The sequence below is a fragment of the Manacus vitellinus genome, unplaced genomic scaffold (assembly GCF_001715985.3).
Source record: "Manacus vitellinus isolate BGI_N305 unplaced genomic scaffold, ASM171598v3 scaffold_38_pilon, whole genome shotgun sequence".
In the NCBI taxonomy this organism is placed as follows: domain Eukaryota; kingdom Metazoa; phylum Chordata; class Aves; order Passeriformes; family Pipridae; genus Manacus; species Manacus vitellinus.
The window spans coordinates 190148-207706 of NW_021940526.1; the positions used below are offsets into that span (position 1 = coordinate 190148).

Consider the following 17559-nt stretch of genomic DNA (forward strand, 5'->3'; position numbering starts at 1 on the left):
CAGAATTATGTTCTTAATTACCACAGACTGGGTCAAAAGTGACCATTTACTTTTTCACTTAAGTGTCTGAAATTAGCCAGAGGCACCTAGGACCAGAGACCATGACCTCTGCCACATTCAGGATGCCTGAGGTCTGTTTGAAGAGGCTTTAGGAGGTAACTCTCCCTCCAGGGCCACTTTGAAGAACAGGCGAGGACTGCAGACTGGACCCCACTATAAAATACTTGACAGCAGCACAATCAGTGTTAATGGGGCTTGGCAGAACACAGTTGTATGCAGTTCCACATTGAAAACGACAGAAGCCACCATTACCCACTAAAACTAAATTTAATTTTCCTCCTCTCCAGAGCTAAGTGATATCTTTCTCCTATAATGATCCTTTGCATAAATAAAGCCAGAAAGGCAGTAGACCTTCACAAATTAGAGCCCTAGTTCTTCTCTGACTTTCCTTTCACCAATTGGATTCATACTACTTTAAAAATGTTAGATGTCCTTCCCCAAAATGAAGGAGAAATCTCTTTGGGATCTTGCTTTAGCTGAAAAATGACAGGACTACAAAGAAGGACATCACAGCTACTAAATCTGTTTGATCCATTCCAGGAGGCCTCTGTTTGAGGTGGAAGCACAGGTACTTCTTCGTTGTGGCACTCTGACAGAACTACAATTGACTTCTTAAGAAATAAAAACAAAAAACCCCCTCCAAAACTCAAAGACCAGTCAGTCATCCCAACCACAACAAATAGGCCTGAAATATTTTTTTGATAAGCACTAAGACTGAGCCCTGAAACCTTGAAAAGTTTTCAAATCCTCAGCACCGCTGTTACATAAATACTGGCAACATCTGCCTAGAAGACATTTGGAAATTTCATTGAAAAAGTCCTGAAACAATTTTTTGAAAATCCAAGTTGGAACCTGCTGAGACCTCAGGGCAGATCCAGAGGTGCTGTATGCTGAGATCACCAGGTTATAATCACACCTTGTGGGAGTACCTTGGACTCTGCACCCTTGACTCTACTAATGTCTTGCTAGGAGCTGTCAGAAAGGGCTTTTCCATGGGACAAATGCAGAACTTGGGATACACATGTTTTGTAAAATCTGTCACATGTTTCTATGCCATGTGGGAAAGAAAAAAAGTTTAGGGAAACCAAAAAAGTCACACTTTCTAAAATCTGAAGTCTTCTCTTTTGGGCCATTCTTATTTACACCATACCTTGAGGACCAGTCCTTCTCCTGCTGAAAACTGGCTAAGTTCAGAGCCAAGTTCAGAACATATTGAAGAAGGAATGGGTCTTGGGCATTCACTATGTATTCAGGACAATTAACACAACAAGCACAGCTGCACTGTTGATTCCAAGTTTATAAACAAAACAGAGCAGCTTTCCAGTCACTGTATGTGGACTTGAACTTCTCCAGTAGCTAGAAAAATGTTACTCTTGTACGTTGCCCTTAAATCAAGGTGAAAATACATGATTCAGAACTTAAAATCTAATTGTTTTTAAACTGGTCGTTCTGTACCATGCTGCTTTTCTACCTTCTTAGCCTACAATGAGATGAAAAGACTTTTCCCCCCAAAAAAAAATCTTTAGTCTCTCCAGCTTACTTGCCTTTAAAATTAGCTGGCAGTAATACTTCCTCAGACACAGTTGATGGGAAACCAGTTTATACAGTTTGGTTTACTGGAATGTCCTAGGACAGCTGACAAAAAGGTATGTAGCTTTCACCTATTCAAACAATCTAAAAATACACTCTTCTGAAGCAACAACTTCATTTATAAACTATAAAATGGCTGTTCAGTGCTATTTAGAGGTTACCTAAAAAAATGAAGTCATAAGTAACCTCTAATTTTCAAGCAATAGTGAGACTGCAGTGTCTGTTCTGGTGACCGCTGAATTTAGCAGAAAACAGCCATTTCACAAATGTCATCAAATACTCAGAATTTCTTAAGCAAACCAAAGTGAAGGGCAAGCCTGCCTAAAATCCACTTACCTGTTAAACCAGTCATCTGTGTAGCGGGGGTAGGGGTAGGGGTCATTACTGCTGAAGTCGTAGCTGGCTTTGGCATTCTGCAAAACACAAAGAAGTTCAGAAAGTCAGATGAAAACCAGACACACAGGGGAAAGTGAAACACAAACTGAAGGGGAAGCTGACAATCATCGGCAAACTTCATTCTCTTCATTCTGCAAGACGCATCTGAACAGAAACCAGTCCCTGTTGTGCCACTTCCCATTTCCCACACCAGCAAGTCTGGGAAAAGATGCTTTCTGGAGAGCCAAGCCTCCTGCAGACCACTGGTATTTCAAAACAGTGTGGCTAATTGTAGGGTGGTGTGAGAGCTCAGGTCACTGCTGAGGTACTTTTCATCAACACTTACAAGAGTATTCAGGTGTTAACCTTGGTGTGGCAAAGCAAAGGTTTAATCGTATTTTCCAGACAGTGTTGGAAGTGACCAGACACATAGGTCTTCTGAAATAGAATTATTTTTTAAAAACTCATTTGTGGTACTACAACAGCCAGATTTCTAAAAGCATTTCAATGCCTAAGAATGTAAATTTCTCAAAGTTCAACTGTGAAAGCTGCATTAATGGTCAGCACATACGCCTGAAAATCCCCTTGCATATTTTCTTGATCCTTTAGCTTGTGAACAGCTTCACAAATGTGCCTTTTGGGTGCTTTTCAAAATGTCATCCCATGTCTGTGCTTTCCATGTAAATCTAAATCATTCCTGATTTGCCCTATCAGCAGCTAAGGACACTCAGGAGCTTTTTGATGCTATATCTAAGAAGTAAATGGAAAGTTTCAGAAAGTCAAGTGCCATCTTCTTTCTTCTCTCTTAATCAAAAAATAAATAAAGGGTGACTGAAAATTAGGCTTTAAAAATATTTGGCAGCTTCCTCTCAAGTGTATGTTCACTGAGTTTACATTTTAATAATCACCATACTCAAGGAACAGAATTATGTTAATTCTTAATTAATGTGTACTTGTATTCCTTTTAAGATTTGGCTGAGCATGCTGTTGAAGATAATTTGAGACTCGTGTATGAATAGCTTTGCTCCTAAAAACATTCCCCTTCAGCTGATTCTCAGTTCCTGGGGTACAGGAATAGACAGTCCATTGGTAGCACCCAAGTGTTTGGGGTTTAGATTCAAAATCCCTAACCCCCAAAAAGAATGAACAAGGGACAGCATTGTCCTTGATACTTGTAGGGTAAAACTAAGTATCTTTTAAGTTACTGCACAGCTGGGTTTTTTGGATGCTCATTTCAGAAAGCCTGGTTGCTTATATTCAGCACAGACAACAAATATTTTTCAGCATTTTGATGGAACAGAATGGCTCTCACATGGCTTGATGCTCTCCTCCAGCTCACAGCTGAATCCCTTTTTGAGATCCTTCTTGATCCCTCCCTATCTTTCACTAAGACCTTGATTTTCAGCCTGAAGATGCCTTCCAATCTTGTCAGCTAGAGCCACAAATCTTCAGTCCTTCTATGTGTCCAGGTGTCTGATTAATTTACCTCTTTTAATTATCACAACTGCTTATACAGCACTTTGAATGGCATAGGTTTGCATGAGCTAAGAGTAAACAGAACACGACTTTTCAGCCAGGGAAAAAAGGGGAATTTGACAGTTGTCTATAAATCATTAGAGTACAGAGAAGGTGGACAGGGAGTTATTATTTACTACTCCTCATAATACTAAGGCTAATAGGAATCTATTGAAATTACCAGAGGGGAGACTTAGAAGCAGCACAAAATAAGTAGTTTCCTACAGAACATGTAATGAGTTACAAAATTCACTGCTGCCCAGCAACACAGAGGTTAAAAGCCTGAATGAAATAAAATTTGGTTAGATAAAATAGTGAAAGGTAAATGTGGATGGAGTATTAGGCTGCAATTTCTCCTTCTCCAGGAGTCCATAAACCAGAATGCCAAAAGCTAGGGAGGCACAGCCTCTGACTGGGTGATCATGCTGCTCCCCAAGCATCCAGCACTGGCTGCTGCTGGAGGCAGGATCCTGAGCTAGAAGACTTTGGGCCTCACCAGTGTGCCTGGGTATCCCATCTTAATGCAACAGAGGAAGTCTGGATTCTACAGCATCCAGGCAGTGAAAAGGACTTGTGCAAGGGGCCAGGCTTCATCCATGTCGGGGGGGGGGGTGTAACCCTCCCTGGGAGGGAAATGGAACTAGGATAGGTCACTTGATGTATATTTTACCAATAAGCTATTCCACACTAAGTTACATCAGCTCAGATATAAAGAGATGAGAAGCCCGGCTACGAGAATTAAGAGGGAAGAAAGCTAGTAAGAAAGTCGCCCATGCAGTTGATGCAGAGGCCCTGGAAAGAAATCAGCAACCTTTGAGACACAAAAAGACTGAGATAAATTCCTGTGATCCTGATGAGGGGACCTCTGATTGGGCAATGCAAAGGTCAGACAGTGAATACTCTGATCAGGAACAATAGAGGGGCCCTGCCTTCAGCCAGGAGAAGGAAAGGGACGATAGGGTTTACTGGACTGCGCAGATTCAATGGCCTGGCACGTCGGATCTGCAGATATCGAGCTTTAGTAGACACTGGTGCACAGTGCACCTTGATGCCATCAAGGCATAAAAGCACAGAGCCCATCTGGATTTCTGGAGTGACAGGAGGATGTCAAGAATTATCAGTGCTAGAGGCTGAAGTGAGTTTAATGGGGGACAAATGGGAAAAGCATCCCATTGAGACTGGTCCAGAGGCCCCTTGCATCCTTGGCATTGATTACCTCAGAAGAGGATACTTCAAAGATCCAAAGGGGTATCGATGGGCTTTTGGTGTAGCTACAGTGGTTACAGAGAAATTTAAACAATTATCTACCCTGCCTGGCCTCCCAGAAGATCCTTCCATTGTGGGATTGTTGCACATCAGAGATCAACAAGTGCCAATGGTCACTACAACAGTACATAGATGACAATACCGAACGAACCGAGATTCTGCAATTCCCATCCATAAGATGATCCGAGAGCTGGAGAGCCAAGGGGTGGTCAGCAAGACCCACTCACCCTTCAATAGCCCCATCTGGCCTGTACATAAATCTGATGGAGGATGGAGACTAACTGTGGACTATTGTGGCTTGAATGAAGTTACCCCGCCATTGAGTGCCGCTGCACCAGATATTTTGGAGCTCCAGTACGAACTGGAGTCCAAGACAATGAAGTGGTACGCCACCACTGATACTGCAAATGCGTTCTTCTCCATCCCCTTAGCAGCAGAGTGTGGGCCACAGTTTGCTTTTATGTGAAGGGGAGTGCAGTACACCTGGAACCCACTGCTCCAGGGGTGGAAACACAGTCCCATCAGCTGCCATGGACTGATTCAGGCTACACTAGGGAAGGGTGAGGCTCCAGAACACATACAATACATTTATGACATTATTGTATGGGGGGACACAGCAGAGGAAGCTTTTGAAAAAGGAAAGGAAATCATCCAGATTCTTCTCAAAGCTGGTTTTGCCATCAAAAAGAGTAAGGTCAAGGGCCCTGACAAAGAGATTCAATTCCTAGGGGTGAAATGGCAAGACGGACATTGTCGGATTCCAACAGAAGTCATCAATAAGATCATAGTGATGGCTCCACCGACTAACAAGAAGGAAACACAAGTTTTCCTAGGGGCCATAGGTTTTTGGAGGATGCATATTCCTGAGTACAGCCAAATTGTGAGCCCTCTTTACTCAGTGACCTGTAAGAAGAATGATTTCCAATGGGGTCCTGAACAACAGCAAGCCTTTAAACAGATTAAGCAGGAGATTGCACATGCCGTGGCCCTTGGACCAGTCAGGACAGAACCAAACGTGAAAAATGTACTTTATTCTGCAGTCGGGGATAATGGTCCCTCCTGGAGCCTCTGGCAAAAGCTGCCTAGTGAGACGCGAGGCCGACCACTTGGTTTCTGGAGCCAAAGCTACAGAGGATCTGAAGCCAACTACACCCCCATGGAGAAGGAAATCCTAGTGGCTTATGAAGGAATACAAGCAGCCTCAGAGGTGATTGGCACAGAAGCACAGCTTCTCCTGGCACCCCGACTACCGGTGCTGAGCTGGATGTTCAAGGGAAAAGTGCCCTCTACACATCATGCTGCTGATGCTACATGGAGTAAGTGGATTGCTTTGATTATACCATGTGCCTGAATCGGAAACTCGAATCGCCCTGGAATTCTAGAGATTGGCCTGAAGGTGGAAACTTCAGTCTGGCAGATGAGGAGGAAGAAGAACAAGTGGATCGGGCTGAGGAAGCTCCACCATACAATCAGTTACCTGAAGGAGAAACACATTATGCCCTCTTCACTTATGGTTCTTGCTGTATTGTAGGGAAGAACTGGAAGTGGAAAGCAGCTGTCTGGAGTCCCACCCGACAAGTGGCAGAAGCTACTGAAGGAGAAGGTGTCAATTCACAGAACTGAAAGACGTTCAATTGGCCCTGGACATTGCTGAATGAGAGAAATGGCCAAGGCTTTGCCTCTGCACTGACTTGTGGATGATAGCCAATGCTCTGTAGAGGTGATTGGATTGATGGAAGAAGACTAATTGGATGTGTAGAGTAAAACCCATCTGGGCTGCTGATTTGTGGCAAGACATTGCCACTCGAGTTGAGAAGCTGACTGTGAGAGTCCGCCATGTAGATGCCCATGTAGGTTGGGATGAGTATAGATATTGGGAGGCCTGGCAGGTTGATTATACCACAATGCCACAGACTCGCCAAGGTAAACACTATGTGCTCACCATGGTGGAAGCAACCACTGGATGGTTAGAGACTTATCCAGTGCCTCATGCAACTGCCCAAAATACCATTCTGGGTCTTGAAAAGCAAGTACTGTGGCGACACGGCACCCCAGAGCGCATTGAGTCAGACAATGGGACTCATTTCAAAAACAGTTTAGTTACCACCTCGGCAAGGGAGCATGGCATTGAATGAGTATATCACATCCCATATCATGCACGAGCAGCTGGAAAAGTTGAGCAGTGTAATGGACTGTTGAAAACTACTCTGAAGGCATTGGGTGGGGGGACTTTCAAGAATTGGGATCAGCATGTAGCAAAGTCAACACTAGATGCTCCATCAATCAAGCTGGCCCTGCCCAGTCAGAGTCCCTTCACACTGTGGATGGAGATAAAGTCCCAGTAATTCACTTCAGAGGTATGTTAGGTAAAGCAGTTTGGGTTAACCCTCCCTTGAGCAAAGGCAAACCCATTTGTGGGATTGTTTTTGCTCAAGGACCAGGATATACTTGGTGGATAATGAGAAACCCAGTGTGTGCCTCAAGGAGATTTAACCTTGGGAAAAAACTAATTCATATTCTGAGTTGTATGCTGCAGGAAATAAGTCACCAGACAATAAAGACCCAAACTAAGCTGATGCTAGTGCTCAACGATAAGACAACCGTAGAAGACAAGACCTGTATAAGCATGGGATATAGGAGAATATGGGACGTAGTGTGATGTAAAATGGTATGGAATAAGGGGTGGAGATTGTAGTGGGTTTGTAACCCTTCCTGGGAGGGAAATGGAACTAGGATAGGTCACCTGATATATATTTTACCAATAAGCTATTCCATACCATGTTACGGCAGCTCAGATATAAAGAGACGAGAAGGAAACAACTTCCTTCTTCTCTTCCGGGACAGTTGCATGGGATAGACGGCAGTATTCGGAGGAGGAAAACACCTTTCATGGGGAAGTAGTCTTTATTGTTAGTTTTCCCTATGTGTATAGTGCTTATAGTTCTCTTTTTCTTTTCTGTGTAAATATAAAACCGCCTTTCTCAGCAGCCTCAGTTTTGCGAGTTTTTTTTCCTTTCCCCCCTTCCCTCCTCCTTTCTCCCTCTGGAGGGGTGGTTGGGCAGAGTCTTGGTGGACACCGGGGGTTCAGCCAAAGTAAACAATAACACCATGGCATTTAAAAGAAATGAGCTTGTCAACAGAAGATCCAGTCTTAGTCTTTATTACTAATACAGTATCTATTCCAGTAGGACAAACTGGAGAACCACATCCTATGGTAAAGTCAAAAGAGAAATGGTGACTCTCTCTGAGTAATTTAATTAGCAGATAAAACCTACTCTGTCATAGAGCCTACCCTGGCAACCTTTGGAGAGAAATGCATTTCAATCACAAACTAAAGAAATTTTCTTGCATTACTTCCTTGGAATAGACAAGGCCTGGAAGCTATTCAGACTGCAAATAACAAAGCTTAGTTCCAGTGATTTCTGATCATATCTTTTAGGTATGACCTAACTCAGTACTAAATGTAATTATTTCAATATATTGCCAGCTTCATATTCACTCAGAACTGCCTTCATTCTAAAAATATTGTACAAATGAAAATTTAAACTCAGTCACAGGTCAGCTGTGTTTTATTTTCCCATCTGGAAAAAATGCAGTCTTACTTACGTAGCCTAAGACCAAAGGGGGTCTGGTGAGGCTGAGTTTTCAGGACATCACCAGACATGTGAGCACCTCGCACTTGCTATCCAACCACTCCTGACTCTAGAATTCCCTTGTACAAAAATTATGGATGGAAAGCCCTTCTAGCTGTGCCATAGTAGTGACAGACAAAGGGATTCCAGCCTGAATGATTCAGACACCCTACAGCAGATTGCAGCCCTGCTGTATATCCCATGTAACCCAATACCAGCTTATGGAAAGGTGACTTCAGGCAGGCTATGAACAAAGTTGTGCAGCATCTCCCACATCCTCTCATTCGCTTCATTTTGGATTACTGCACTCAAAGGAAAAAGATACCTAATGTTGCAGGAACCATCCACAAAGGGCAAAATTAAGAAGAATTCTTGAAAGAAAACAACTACTGACTGCACAATTTATCTTCATTATGGTCTTTGAGAAAAGACAGTGAGGAATATTCCACCCACACTATGAAAGCAGTAAAATGGGTAATGAAACATCAGAGACAAGTACAAATGGGCTGCTTTAAGTTCCTAATTTAAAGATCAAATCCACAAATATATGTCTCAGCCTTTGTTAATTTTTTATTTTATTTTTTAACCATAAGTGAGAAATTAAATCAGTTTCAACACTGCACCAAAAAGGAAACTGCTTCGGTGGATAGCTAAAATATTTCATCTTGTGTTTTGGGAAGTGAATTATTAAAATCTGTGGTCTGCCATTCTCCTCCACAGGCTGGAGTCCCCAGCAGGCAGCAAGAGAGAATTTATCGCTAACATGGAGAATTAATCAGGGTAGGACCCTGGGAGGTTGCAATCAAAAGCAGTGCAGATGAGAATCTGCAACAACACACTGAAATGAAAACACTTTGCTTTTCCACTCAGGTGATTCAGTGTCCAGTTTTAATGCCAAACTAACCTACTGGCAGTTCCTTCTCTTGGACTTGAAGTGTCTTTCACTTGGTTTTCAATATCTAAGGTAGTTGCCAGATCTTTTCCTCCAGGGAGGACTCAAGCCACCAATCTTGGACACCGATCACAGACTGGCATCTAGTCTTAGCTTAGTCATTAAGGACTCAGTGTTAGAACAAGATGAGTCCTATCCCTGGTGTTCAATTAAAACCAGCTCATTGTTGCAAAGTGATTTGAACCTGATGTTTATCAGTCACCATATATACACAATTACTTACGAAAAACACCTATTACATAATAAAAAAAGCTATTACAGAGAGGAATGGTATTGCTTTTTAAGGCATATCTCTATTTCTGCTTTCTAGCCTCTATGCCAAATAAAATGCTAACAGAAGAGTACTGGATCACATGATGAGACCCTTTCAATCATTTATTAAGTAACAGCTTGTATACCATGGCACAAATGATTAAACTTTTGCCTGTGTATAAAATTCTGCTTTCCTTAAAAACAAGATTAGACCAGAATTTTCCAAAAATTGCCCTGTACTTTTTTAAATATATGCAGTAAAATCTTCTGTGGAAAACATTCATTTTGTAAAATATGACTATAACAGTAAATCAGTTGTCCCATGTGTTGCTCAGCTCTGTAATAAAATTATATACCTTGAATAATGCAGCAAGCCCATAAATTTTTATATGACTTTACAGGCCTCTGTAGCGTAATTCACATATACTTCTCTTTTTCTCTGTAACTCGAGGAATATATCTATGCCCACATGCTACTTAATCCAGGATACAATTAAAGACACACATCCCACTGGTCACAGTCTGATTCTACTCATGACGTTAAAGCACTGGCGAATTTAGCCCAGAGATTTGTATCTTTTCAAAGAAGAGAAACATTTTTAACAGAGATGACATCTGGTCTTACCCTCTTAGGCAACTACAAATCTTTAGAGATCTCAGGTAGAAGATACCTTTCGCTTGTTTGATTTCTTTACTGTTCCAAAGAGTGAGCAAACCCCCGGGCTCAAATTACAACATAGAACATCTCGGAGAAACTGTATTAAAATAACTCCCAATGTCATGTGGTGGAAAAATGAAATTCAGTTTTGTACACACAACCTTAAGAAAATGGAATATGCTCACCAGGAGGCGAAAAAGGAGTCAACATGATATTTAGCCTAGGAGAGGTGCTATAAGCCTTAAAGGTCATTAATGAAAAACAGAGGCACTGCTGCTCAGTCACCTGTCATACAGTAAGCCCTCTCCTCTCTGCCATGGGAAGCACACTGTTATATTTTGGTTTGGTTTGTGGGGGGTTTTAAATGGAAATGAAAAAGAAAAAAATCTGCAATTTCGTAAATTGTGCCTCTACATGAACTAATGGATATGTCCTATATTACTATTCAGCAAATTCAGAGCTGTATTCAAGACCTTGTCAACACAGAGAATATATACAAAGTTGTGTTCGAAAATATTAAACTTCAAGAGCAAATTCACAGTTGGTGAGTTTTGCCATCTCTCTCCAGAAACAAAAATTACAGTTCTTACAGGTACATCATACAAGTAAAAATACTGAGCCAGACAACACCAGCCAGATCTTGAATAATGAATAAGACAGCAGCACACTTGTCTGCTATTCTCCTTTTCAAAACAGCCATCGAATAATACATCAGAGCATCACTTGAAATGGATGGAATAGTGTGCTTGGCCCAGAATAATACCTGAAGTGCCCATAAGCCCTTCTGGTATTCCAGTTTCAGGTATTCACTAGAGGCTCTGCTTGCCCACAGAACGAACAAGTACAGAGCAGACCACAATGGCGATTTCGTTTTGTAGTTATCACTGAAAAAGTTCTTCCTTCAATTCCTTCAACACTCACCAAGCATCTGGGATTAGGCCAAAACTAGTAGAATTACAGACAAAAGACGATAAATTGACTGCAAACAACAAAGAGGTGATTACTTATTATTTAGACCAGTAAAAATAGTTGAGATAACAAGCAGTAAGAATTCTAATAATCCAGCTTCTGAATTTATAGGAAGACATGTTGGCTGTCCCATCTCTGATCTAACTTATTTTGCAAGGCTGAAAGTTTTTCACTGCTTAGTTTTAAAAACAAACAAACAAAAAAGGTAGCTGGAAAAAACATGGAGTCTCACATTAACATTTATCTTCATTAAGGTAGCATTTAAAGCTACAGTTAGTTATGAAGAAAAATAGTTTCACTAAGATAATCTCGAATTGTTTTCTTTTCTACATTAAACAGATTTCTTTGTCAAGTAACTGATGATCCTTCTACAATACCACTTCACACTGCAATGTCACGGAATCACTTATTTTACCTTTTCCCCACTAATTTCCTTCCTACTTCCCCTGCAGACAAATTCACAGAACCAACACGAGTTACACTGCTGGCTGGTGCTCTTCAGCACATAAGCATCTTCAAAAAGAAAGGTTGCAGCTAAACACGCTTTTTATTTCACATGGGGATAAAGCAGATGGGCAGTACAGCAGTGCTGTATAGCACACTAAGCACAAACATTTTCCAGCTCCAAAGAACAGAAGAAATTAGCAATTCCATTCTTAGGTACCAGGATTGTTGAATGTTTTTCCAGTGAACAAAATGAGAGTCCAAATGCATCCAGCTAAATGCCATCTAAACCTGTGGTTGTTTGCTAACGCTTGGCTCAGAGGTATATAGTTAAAGAGGACCAAAAATAAAAAGGAATCACAAAGACTCAGAGAAAATTTAGGTTGGGCAGAATTTTTAAGAGGTGGAGAATTTTTTTTCTAATCAATTTTTACAAATAAAACTAGCTTATTGAAAAACCTTTCATTTCCTCTCCCCTGCATCTTTATCTGATGTAGGGAAACAGGTAAGAAACTGAGGGCGGCATGACACTTTATTAAAAAGTAAGCAGCCAAATGAACTTGTGTTTATAATAGAGACACTGCTTCATGATTCACCTCTTGGCATTCTTAGGCTGCTCCACAGTTTTCAGGTTGATGTGGAGAAAACCTGAAGCACATCGCCAGTTGTTAATTACTCAGAGCCAAAGCTCTGAAGGCAAGTTAACCTACAGAACACTGAAACCTATTTCTGCTCAGCCAAACAATCCTTAATTTTCAGAGGAGATGCAGAAGAATCCCTAAGCTGTAACCACAAAATACCAAGAGATATGTTTACAGGGAGTTATTTGGCTAAAACAATAAAATTAGTAAAACACAAATAAATTAAGCAAGTAGTAACTGTTAAAATATTTTCAAGGCAAGCAGTAAGTTTAAAGCTTTAAAGCTTCAGATTATGGAATGAACTCCTTGATTTCTTTAATTAAGGGGGGGGGGGAAACTGGCATATGAGTGGCTAGAGATTTATGGGCCACTGGATTATTTTACCATAGTAGGAAATACAAACTGTGCAATGACTTTCACTGAAAAATACTGTGAACACTAATTTCACCTAGCTTTAGTGTTCTGTTTTTAATAAAAACCTGGCCCGCATTCCCTTTCCAATACATGGATTTTTTCTCCCCTTTCAGATACTCTGATTATGTATTGGTGTGACCTACTGAAGTTGAGAGAGTAATAGAGTTATAAAGCTGACAGCAGAGAAATAAGGTTCAGGTCCATTATTCTTAGTTATATTCCTATAAGAAATAGCTGACAAGTCTGTCAGTACATCAAATATGTGCTGGGTGCTGAGCTGCAGTAAAGGTTGTCTTTGCAGAGTTTTGATGGCAGCCAGCACTTACAGCCTCTTGGAGCGATGAGTGGGAAGAGAAGGGGAGCTAAAAACTCCTGCTTCTGTCAATGATCCCAATCTAACATCTACCAATATCTGCCATGGGCTCTCCCACCAAGCACAGCAAGATTCAGATCACAGCATAAAGGTCTCTTAAGTGGCATGTTGGGGATAAGGGAGAATTTTTTTCCATTATTGTAAGAAAATCAATAGCTCAGAGCCTGCAATACAAACTCAGCAGTCATTCAAGCCCAGTCATTTAGCATGACATAGTCTGGGCAAAGAGTAGTCACTTGGGCTGGGAGAGCCAACACTCTGCTGTGGTGTGTCGTTAGCAGGTATTGGCATCACAGATTCGTTAAAACTGATCAGTTGTCAGCAATGCTCACAGCTAAGTGCAGGAATGCTGGGCCCGTGGTTGTAATGGCATTCATAAAACAAACCTGGCAGGTTGTTAAGGGTGACCACCTTCAGAGGTAACACCAGTCTTTGTTATGGAACTGACAAACTGTGGCTTTGCAAATCAACGTGGCTTAGGTGGTTTGGGAGTTTAGCTACAACAGAGAGACCTGGTTTGCAGTGGTTATGGAGAGGGGAGGACAGGGAGAACTAATCTGGTGATGCATAGGAACTAGAAGTGAGAACAGATGAGACAGAAAAGCAGTTGAATGTTTTCCTTCTTGTGAAAGGTTTCTCAGCTAACAAGAGAAGAAACTTAATAACTGCACAGCTCGTGTTCCACCTAAATTGCATAAATATTGAAGAAGATGAATGGACACAAAAGTGACATTTTAGGTGAACCAAAAGGAGGTGAAAATTTCAGAGAAGAGACTCAAAAACATAATGCAAACTTATTATCTACATTTCTTCTGTCACAGAAACCAAACACAGGTTGATTTATAAGCCTCAGAGTTAAAAGGTCTTGAGGATCTATTCTGCTTTATTCCAGATGCACGCTGACCTCATTAGCATGGTTTGTGAGCATGCCAGGGGAGTATTAATTATGTGAATATCTGTTAAGACATGCTGGGCTCTCAGGGATTTTAATGCACCAATTTATATGCCTTTGCATTAATTAAAAAGTTTGCATTGCTTATTCCATGTGGAATCAGCCAAACCAATGGACAGCTAAATCCAAAATTACAGGAAGAGAAGGTGGGATCTTCAGAATGTTCTCATGGAAATCCACAGATAGTATATTCTGCAGGTATTTATGCTTTTAAATAGTACATGATCATTCCAGATTTTTCTCCTAAAGATTAGTATATTTAATCACAGTGAATGTTTTTACAATAATTTACTCAATGTGTAAATTCAAGAAATATCCTAGGTATCATTAGCTGACTGACAGAAAAGTTCATAATTACATCAGTCAGACAGGGTATCATGGTTGACTAATTCTGCAACTGAGTTAAGTGCCACTGAATTAAAGTGATTTAGTTTCTCATAAGAAGCAATTCTAAAAAACATGTGCCAGCATTGAAATTATGAAGTCCCTGAACACAGCACAATCTTTGTGCTCTCCTCGGTACATATTCAAAGAGAGATTCACCTCATTTAATAAAATTCAGAACACAACCTGCCTGCAAAACATTTCCAACAATCCCCAATCTACATCAATGCTTACAAGTAAGGAAAACAGAGGGGACATGTGACTGCGGTCTGCGCTACCACATCCATTTAAATTTCACCAAACAGTAGCTACATAGTACTGGAAGCAGCCAAAATTTCATTGCATACAAGCTCCTGTTCTACAGCAAAACATGTTATCCCAGGTAGTCATGTTTCCACAGCTCTTGGTATCATTATTTGCTCTATTGAAGCTGATGCCTCTTACTGTGATGATTAAAAAAAAAAAAAGGAATACACAGCAGAAGAAATATTACAAACCTGTTACTTGTAGTATCTGCCAAATTTCAGATTTCTCTGAACTGTACAGAAAAACTATCAGTGACTTCAGTGTGGCCAAAATTTTATTAGACATTGTGCGCTGCCATTTTGTTCCCTGGTAAGAGATGTTTCTTATGCTTATTGCTTCTGTTGGGAATGCAACAGAAATTAAGAAAATTATATTTAAATCAGAGCAATCCGAAATAGGGTAGGTGTTTAAAAATATCTTAACTACCTACATAGCTACCAAGAAGTAAAGTATTAATATGGAGAAAATAATTACAACTAAAATCAAACAATGCAAAGCAAACAACCATGCCAAGATGAAGTGCCAGGACAGAAAAGATTACATTAATTTCAAATTAACCTAATTAATTTACAAGTTCAGTGAAAGATAGATGTTTAAAGTATTGCAGATCATCTGCATCTTTATCTACTGTATTTAGGTCATTATGGTTTCGCAGGAGAAAGGGGACTCCTTGAGCATCCCTGCTCTCCTCTCCTCTTTTGCTTTGCAAGTTTGGCTTATCCAGAGGGCTTGGCCAAAACTCTCCTTGTAAAACCAGTTGCATGCCCACTAGGTAACAGTGGGTTTGCAACTCTCCTTGCCTAAATCATCACTGGGCCCAAAAATCTCTCTCTAACACTCATCAGATTTTGATGAAGCTTTCTGAGGGACTACAATTCCCCACATGCACCAATTTAGACTTCCCTGGTGATATCTCGGTAGCCAAAATGTAACTACAGTATAAATTTTAATTAAGTTCCATTTGAATACTGATGGACATTCATAGATTTCCACATACTATGAGAAGTTAAAATAACTATTCTTAGAAAAACAGAAAATAAGAGCTTTCAAATGGAAAAATCTTCCCTTTTTTTTAGCATTTTCAACCCAAAATGTATTATTTTCACTTTGGGGAAATAAAAGCTCTTTCCTTCAATTTGCTGAACTTGGTTTTAAAATTCCATGGTGTGCATTGCCTCCAGGGGACTGTGTGTCTGACCTTGTTCTCCCAAGTGGACCATGCATCAGAGTGGGATTTTGTTGCTGCTGTTTTATTTCAGCATGTTCTAGAAGTCAAACATTTAAAATTAGGTTGAACTGATCCAAAACAAAAATATTTCACTTCAATTTTCCAGTGGACTCTTTAATTTTATAAACCACTCATCTTTACTAGCAAAACTGCTGTTCTAATGGAAGATTTCTGGCCAGTTCCAAAAGCTAATTGGTCTGCAGAAAGGCAGACAATTAGAAAAAAAAAACAACAAACAAACAATCGAAGCAACACCAGCTCCCTCCACGGCAAACAGTGAAGACCAACATCTTTCCTCTGCTTTTCCTGCCTAAATAAAAGAAGAAAATATTTCCAAAAGACTTACTTGGAGAGACCCTGGAGAGAAGCACAAGCCAGTTGCAAAAGCATCAGCCAGAACTGATGTAGAAATATCCACTACTCTCTTCCATCCCTGTGCATTTCTCATTTCAACAATCTTAATTTACTTTCCACAGATGATGCTTTAAGTGAAAATTAATACCAGTGCTTAATGATTAAAGCAATTAGCCACCTTGCACTTTCTCAGTGTGCAGCTGATTAATTAAGTACATTGATTATAGAGAAAAATAAATGCTGTGGACAATGAGTGGTTGTTAGTTTGCAAAAGGAGTGTCTTTGGAACCATCTCATGTTGCTTACACATCAGGAGTGCATTTAACTTGAAGATTATCCCTTTCAGGTGGTTCTAATATATAATAAAGCTGGAAACTTTTTGCCAGCATTCAGTGCTCTGAAAATAATATCAGGCAAATACACTTACAATGTGTTAGTATCTTCTTAATCCAAAGGAGCTGTGTTTTGAGGATATTTTACGGCCACTGTAAATCAGTCGATCCTTCTGGAGAGGCCCACATCAGTGGAGCCGTGGCAGCTCCAGCATGGATCGTGCTAAGCACCAAGCCCCAGAACTTGTCAAGCATTCAGAGTCCAGATCTCTCAAAATGGGCTCTAGCAGAGCCATTGCATAACATCTTTCAGTGAGAGAAATCCAGTTTTCAGCTGCAAACACAGCTCTGTGACACAAATCATCTCTCCTTCATTCTGTCTCAGCAATTTCTTCATGAAATTTCTGCCACAATCTGCTTGCAACAGCATCCATCCATCAGTGTTCTTACTGCATTTTTAGTGCTAGCAGGACGTATTATGAATTTATCCCAGGTTTTGGTTGATAATTTTTAATTGTTATAAAGTGTTTTTATTTTAGAGACCAGTTAGCAAAAACTCAACTCCAAAGCAACACCAAAAAACACAAATGAAACCAGCCAACCCAAAATCTAATTAGTGATGTGCTGAAAAACCTGAAACAAGTTTATTCTGTTCTTTATTTTTTGATAATAAGTGCTATTTCAACATTACAATTAAAACTAGGCACTAGCAACGATGGGCAGCACACAGAGTTTGCCCATAAAATAAATACATTTGATTTATTAGCAGCAAGGGTTTATTGAAATTTAGTGTCTAGTGCATGTGCTCAATAAGCCTTTGAAATGCAGTAGGAAATGGCAGTGTAAGTGTCTCAGGGTCTTTT

At 40.4% G+C, this 17559-nt stretch overlaps 1 protein-coding gene across 1 annotated transcript in view; it reads right to left on the minus strand.

The window, feature by feature from the left end:
• The window catches only part of PCSK2 (proprotein convertase subtilisin/kexin type 2), an 86112-nt gene that overhangs the window by 29510 nt on the left and 39043 nt on the right, over window positions 1-17559 (minus strand). Inside the window, exon 6 of the mRNA XM_029961630.1 lies at window positions 1987-2063. Within this exon, the coding sequence (XP_029817490.1) occupies window positions 1987-2063 (77 nt within the window). The remainder of the gene's footprint in view (window positions 1-1986; window positions 2064-17559) is intronic.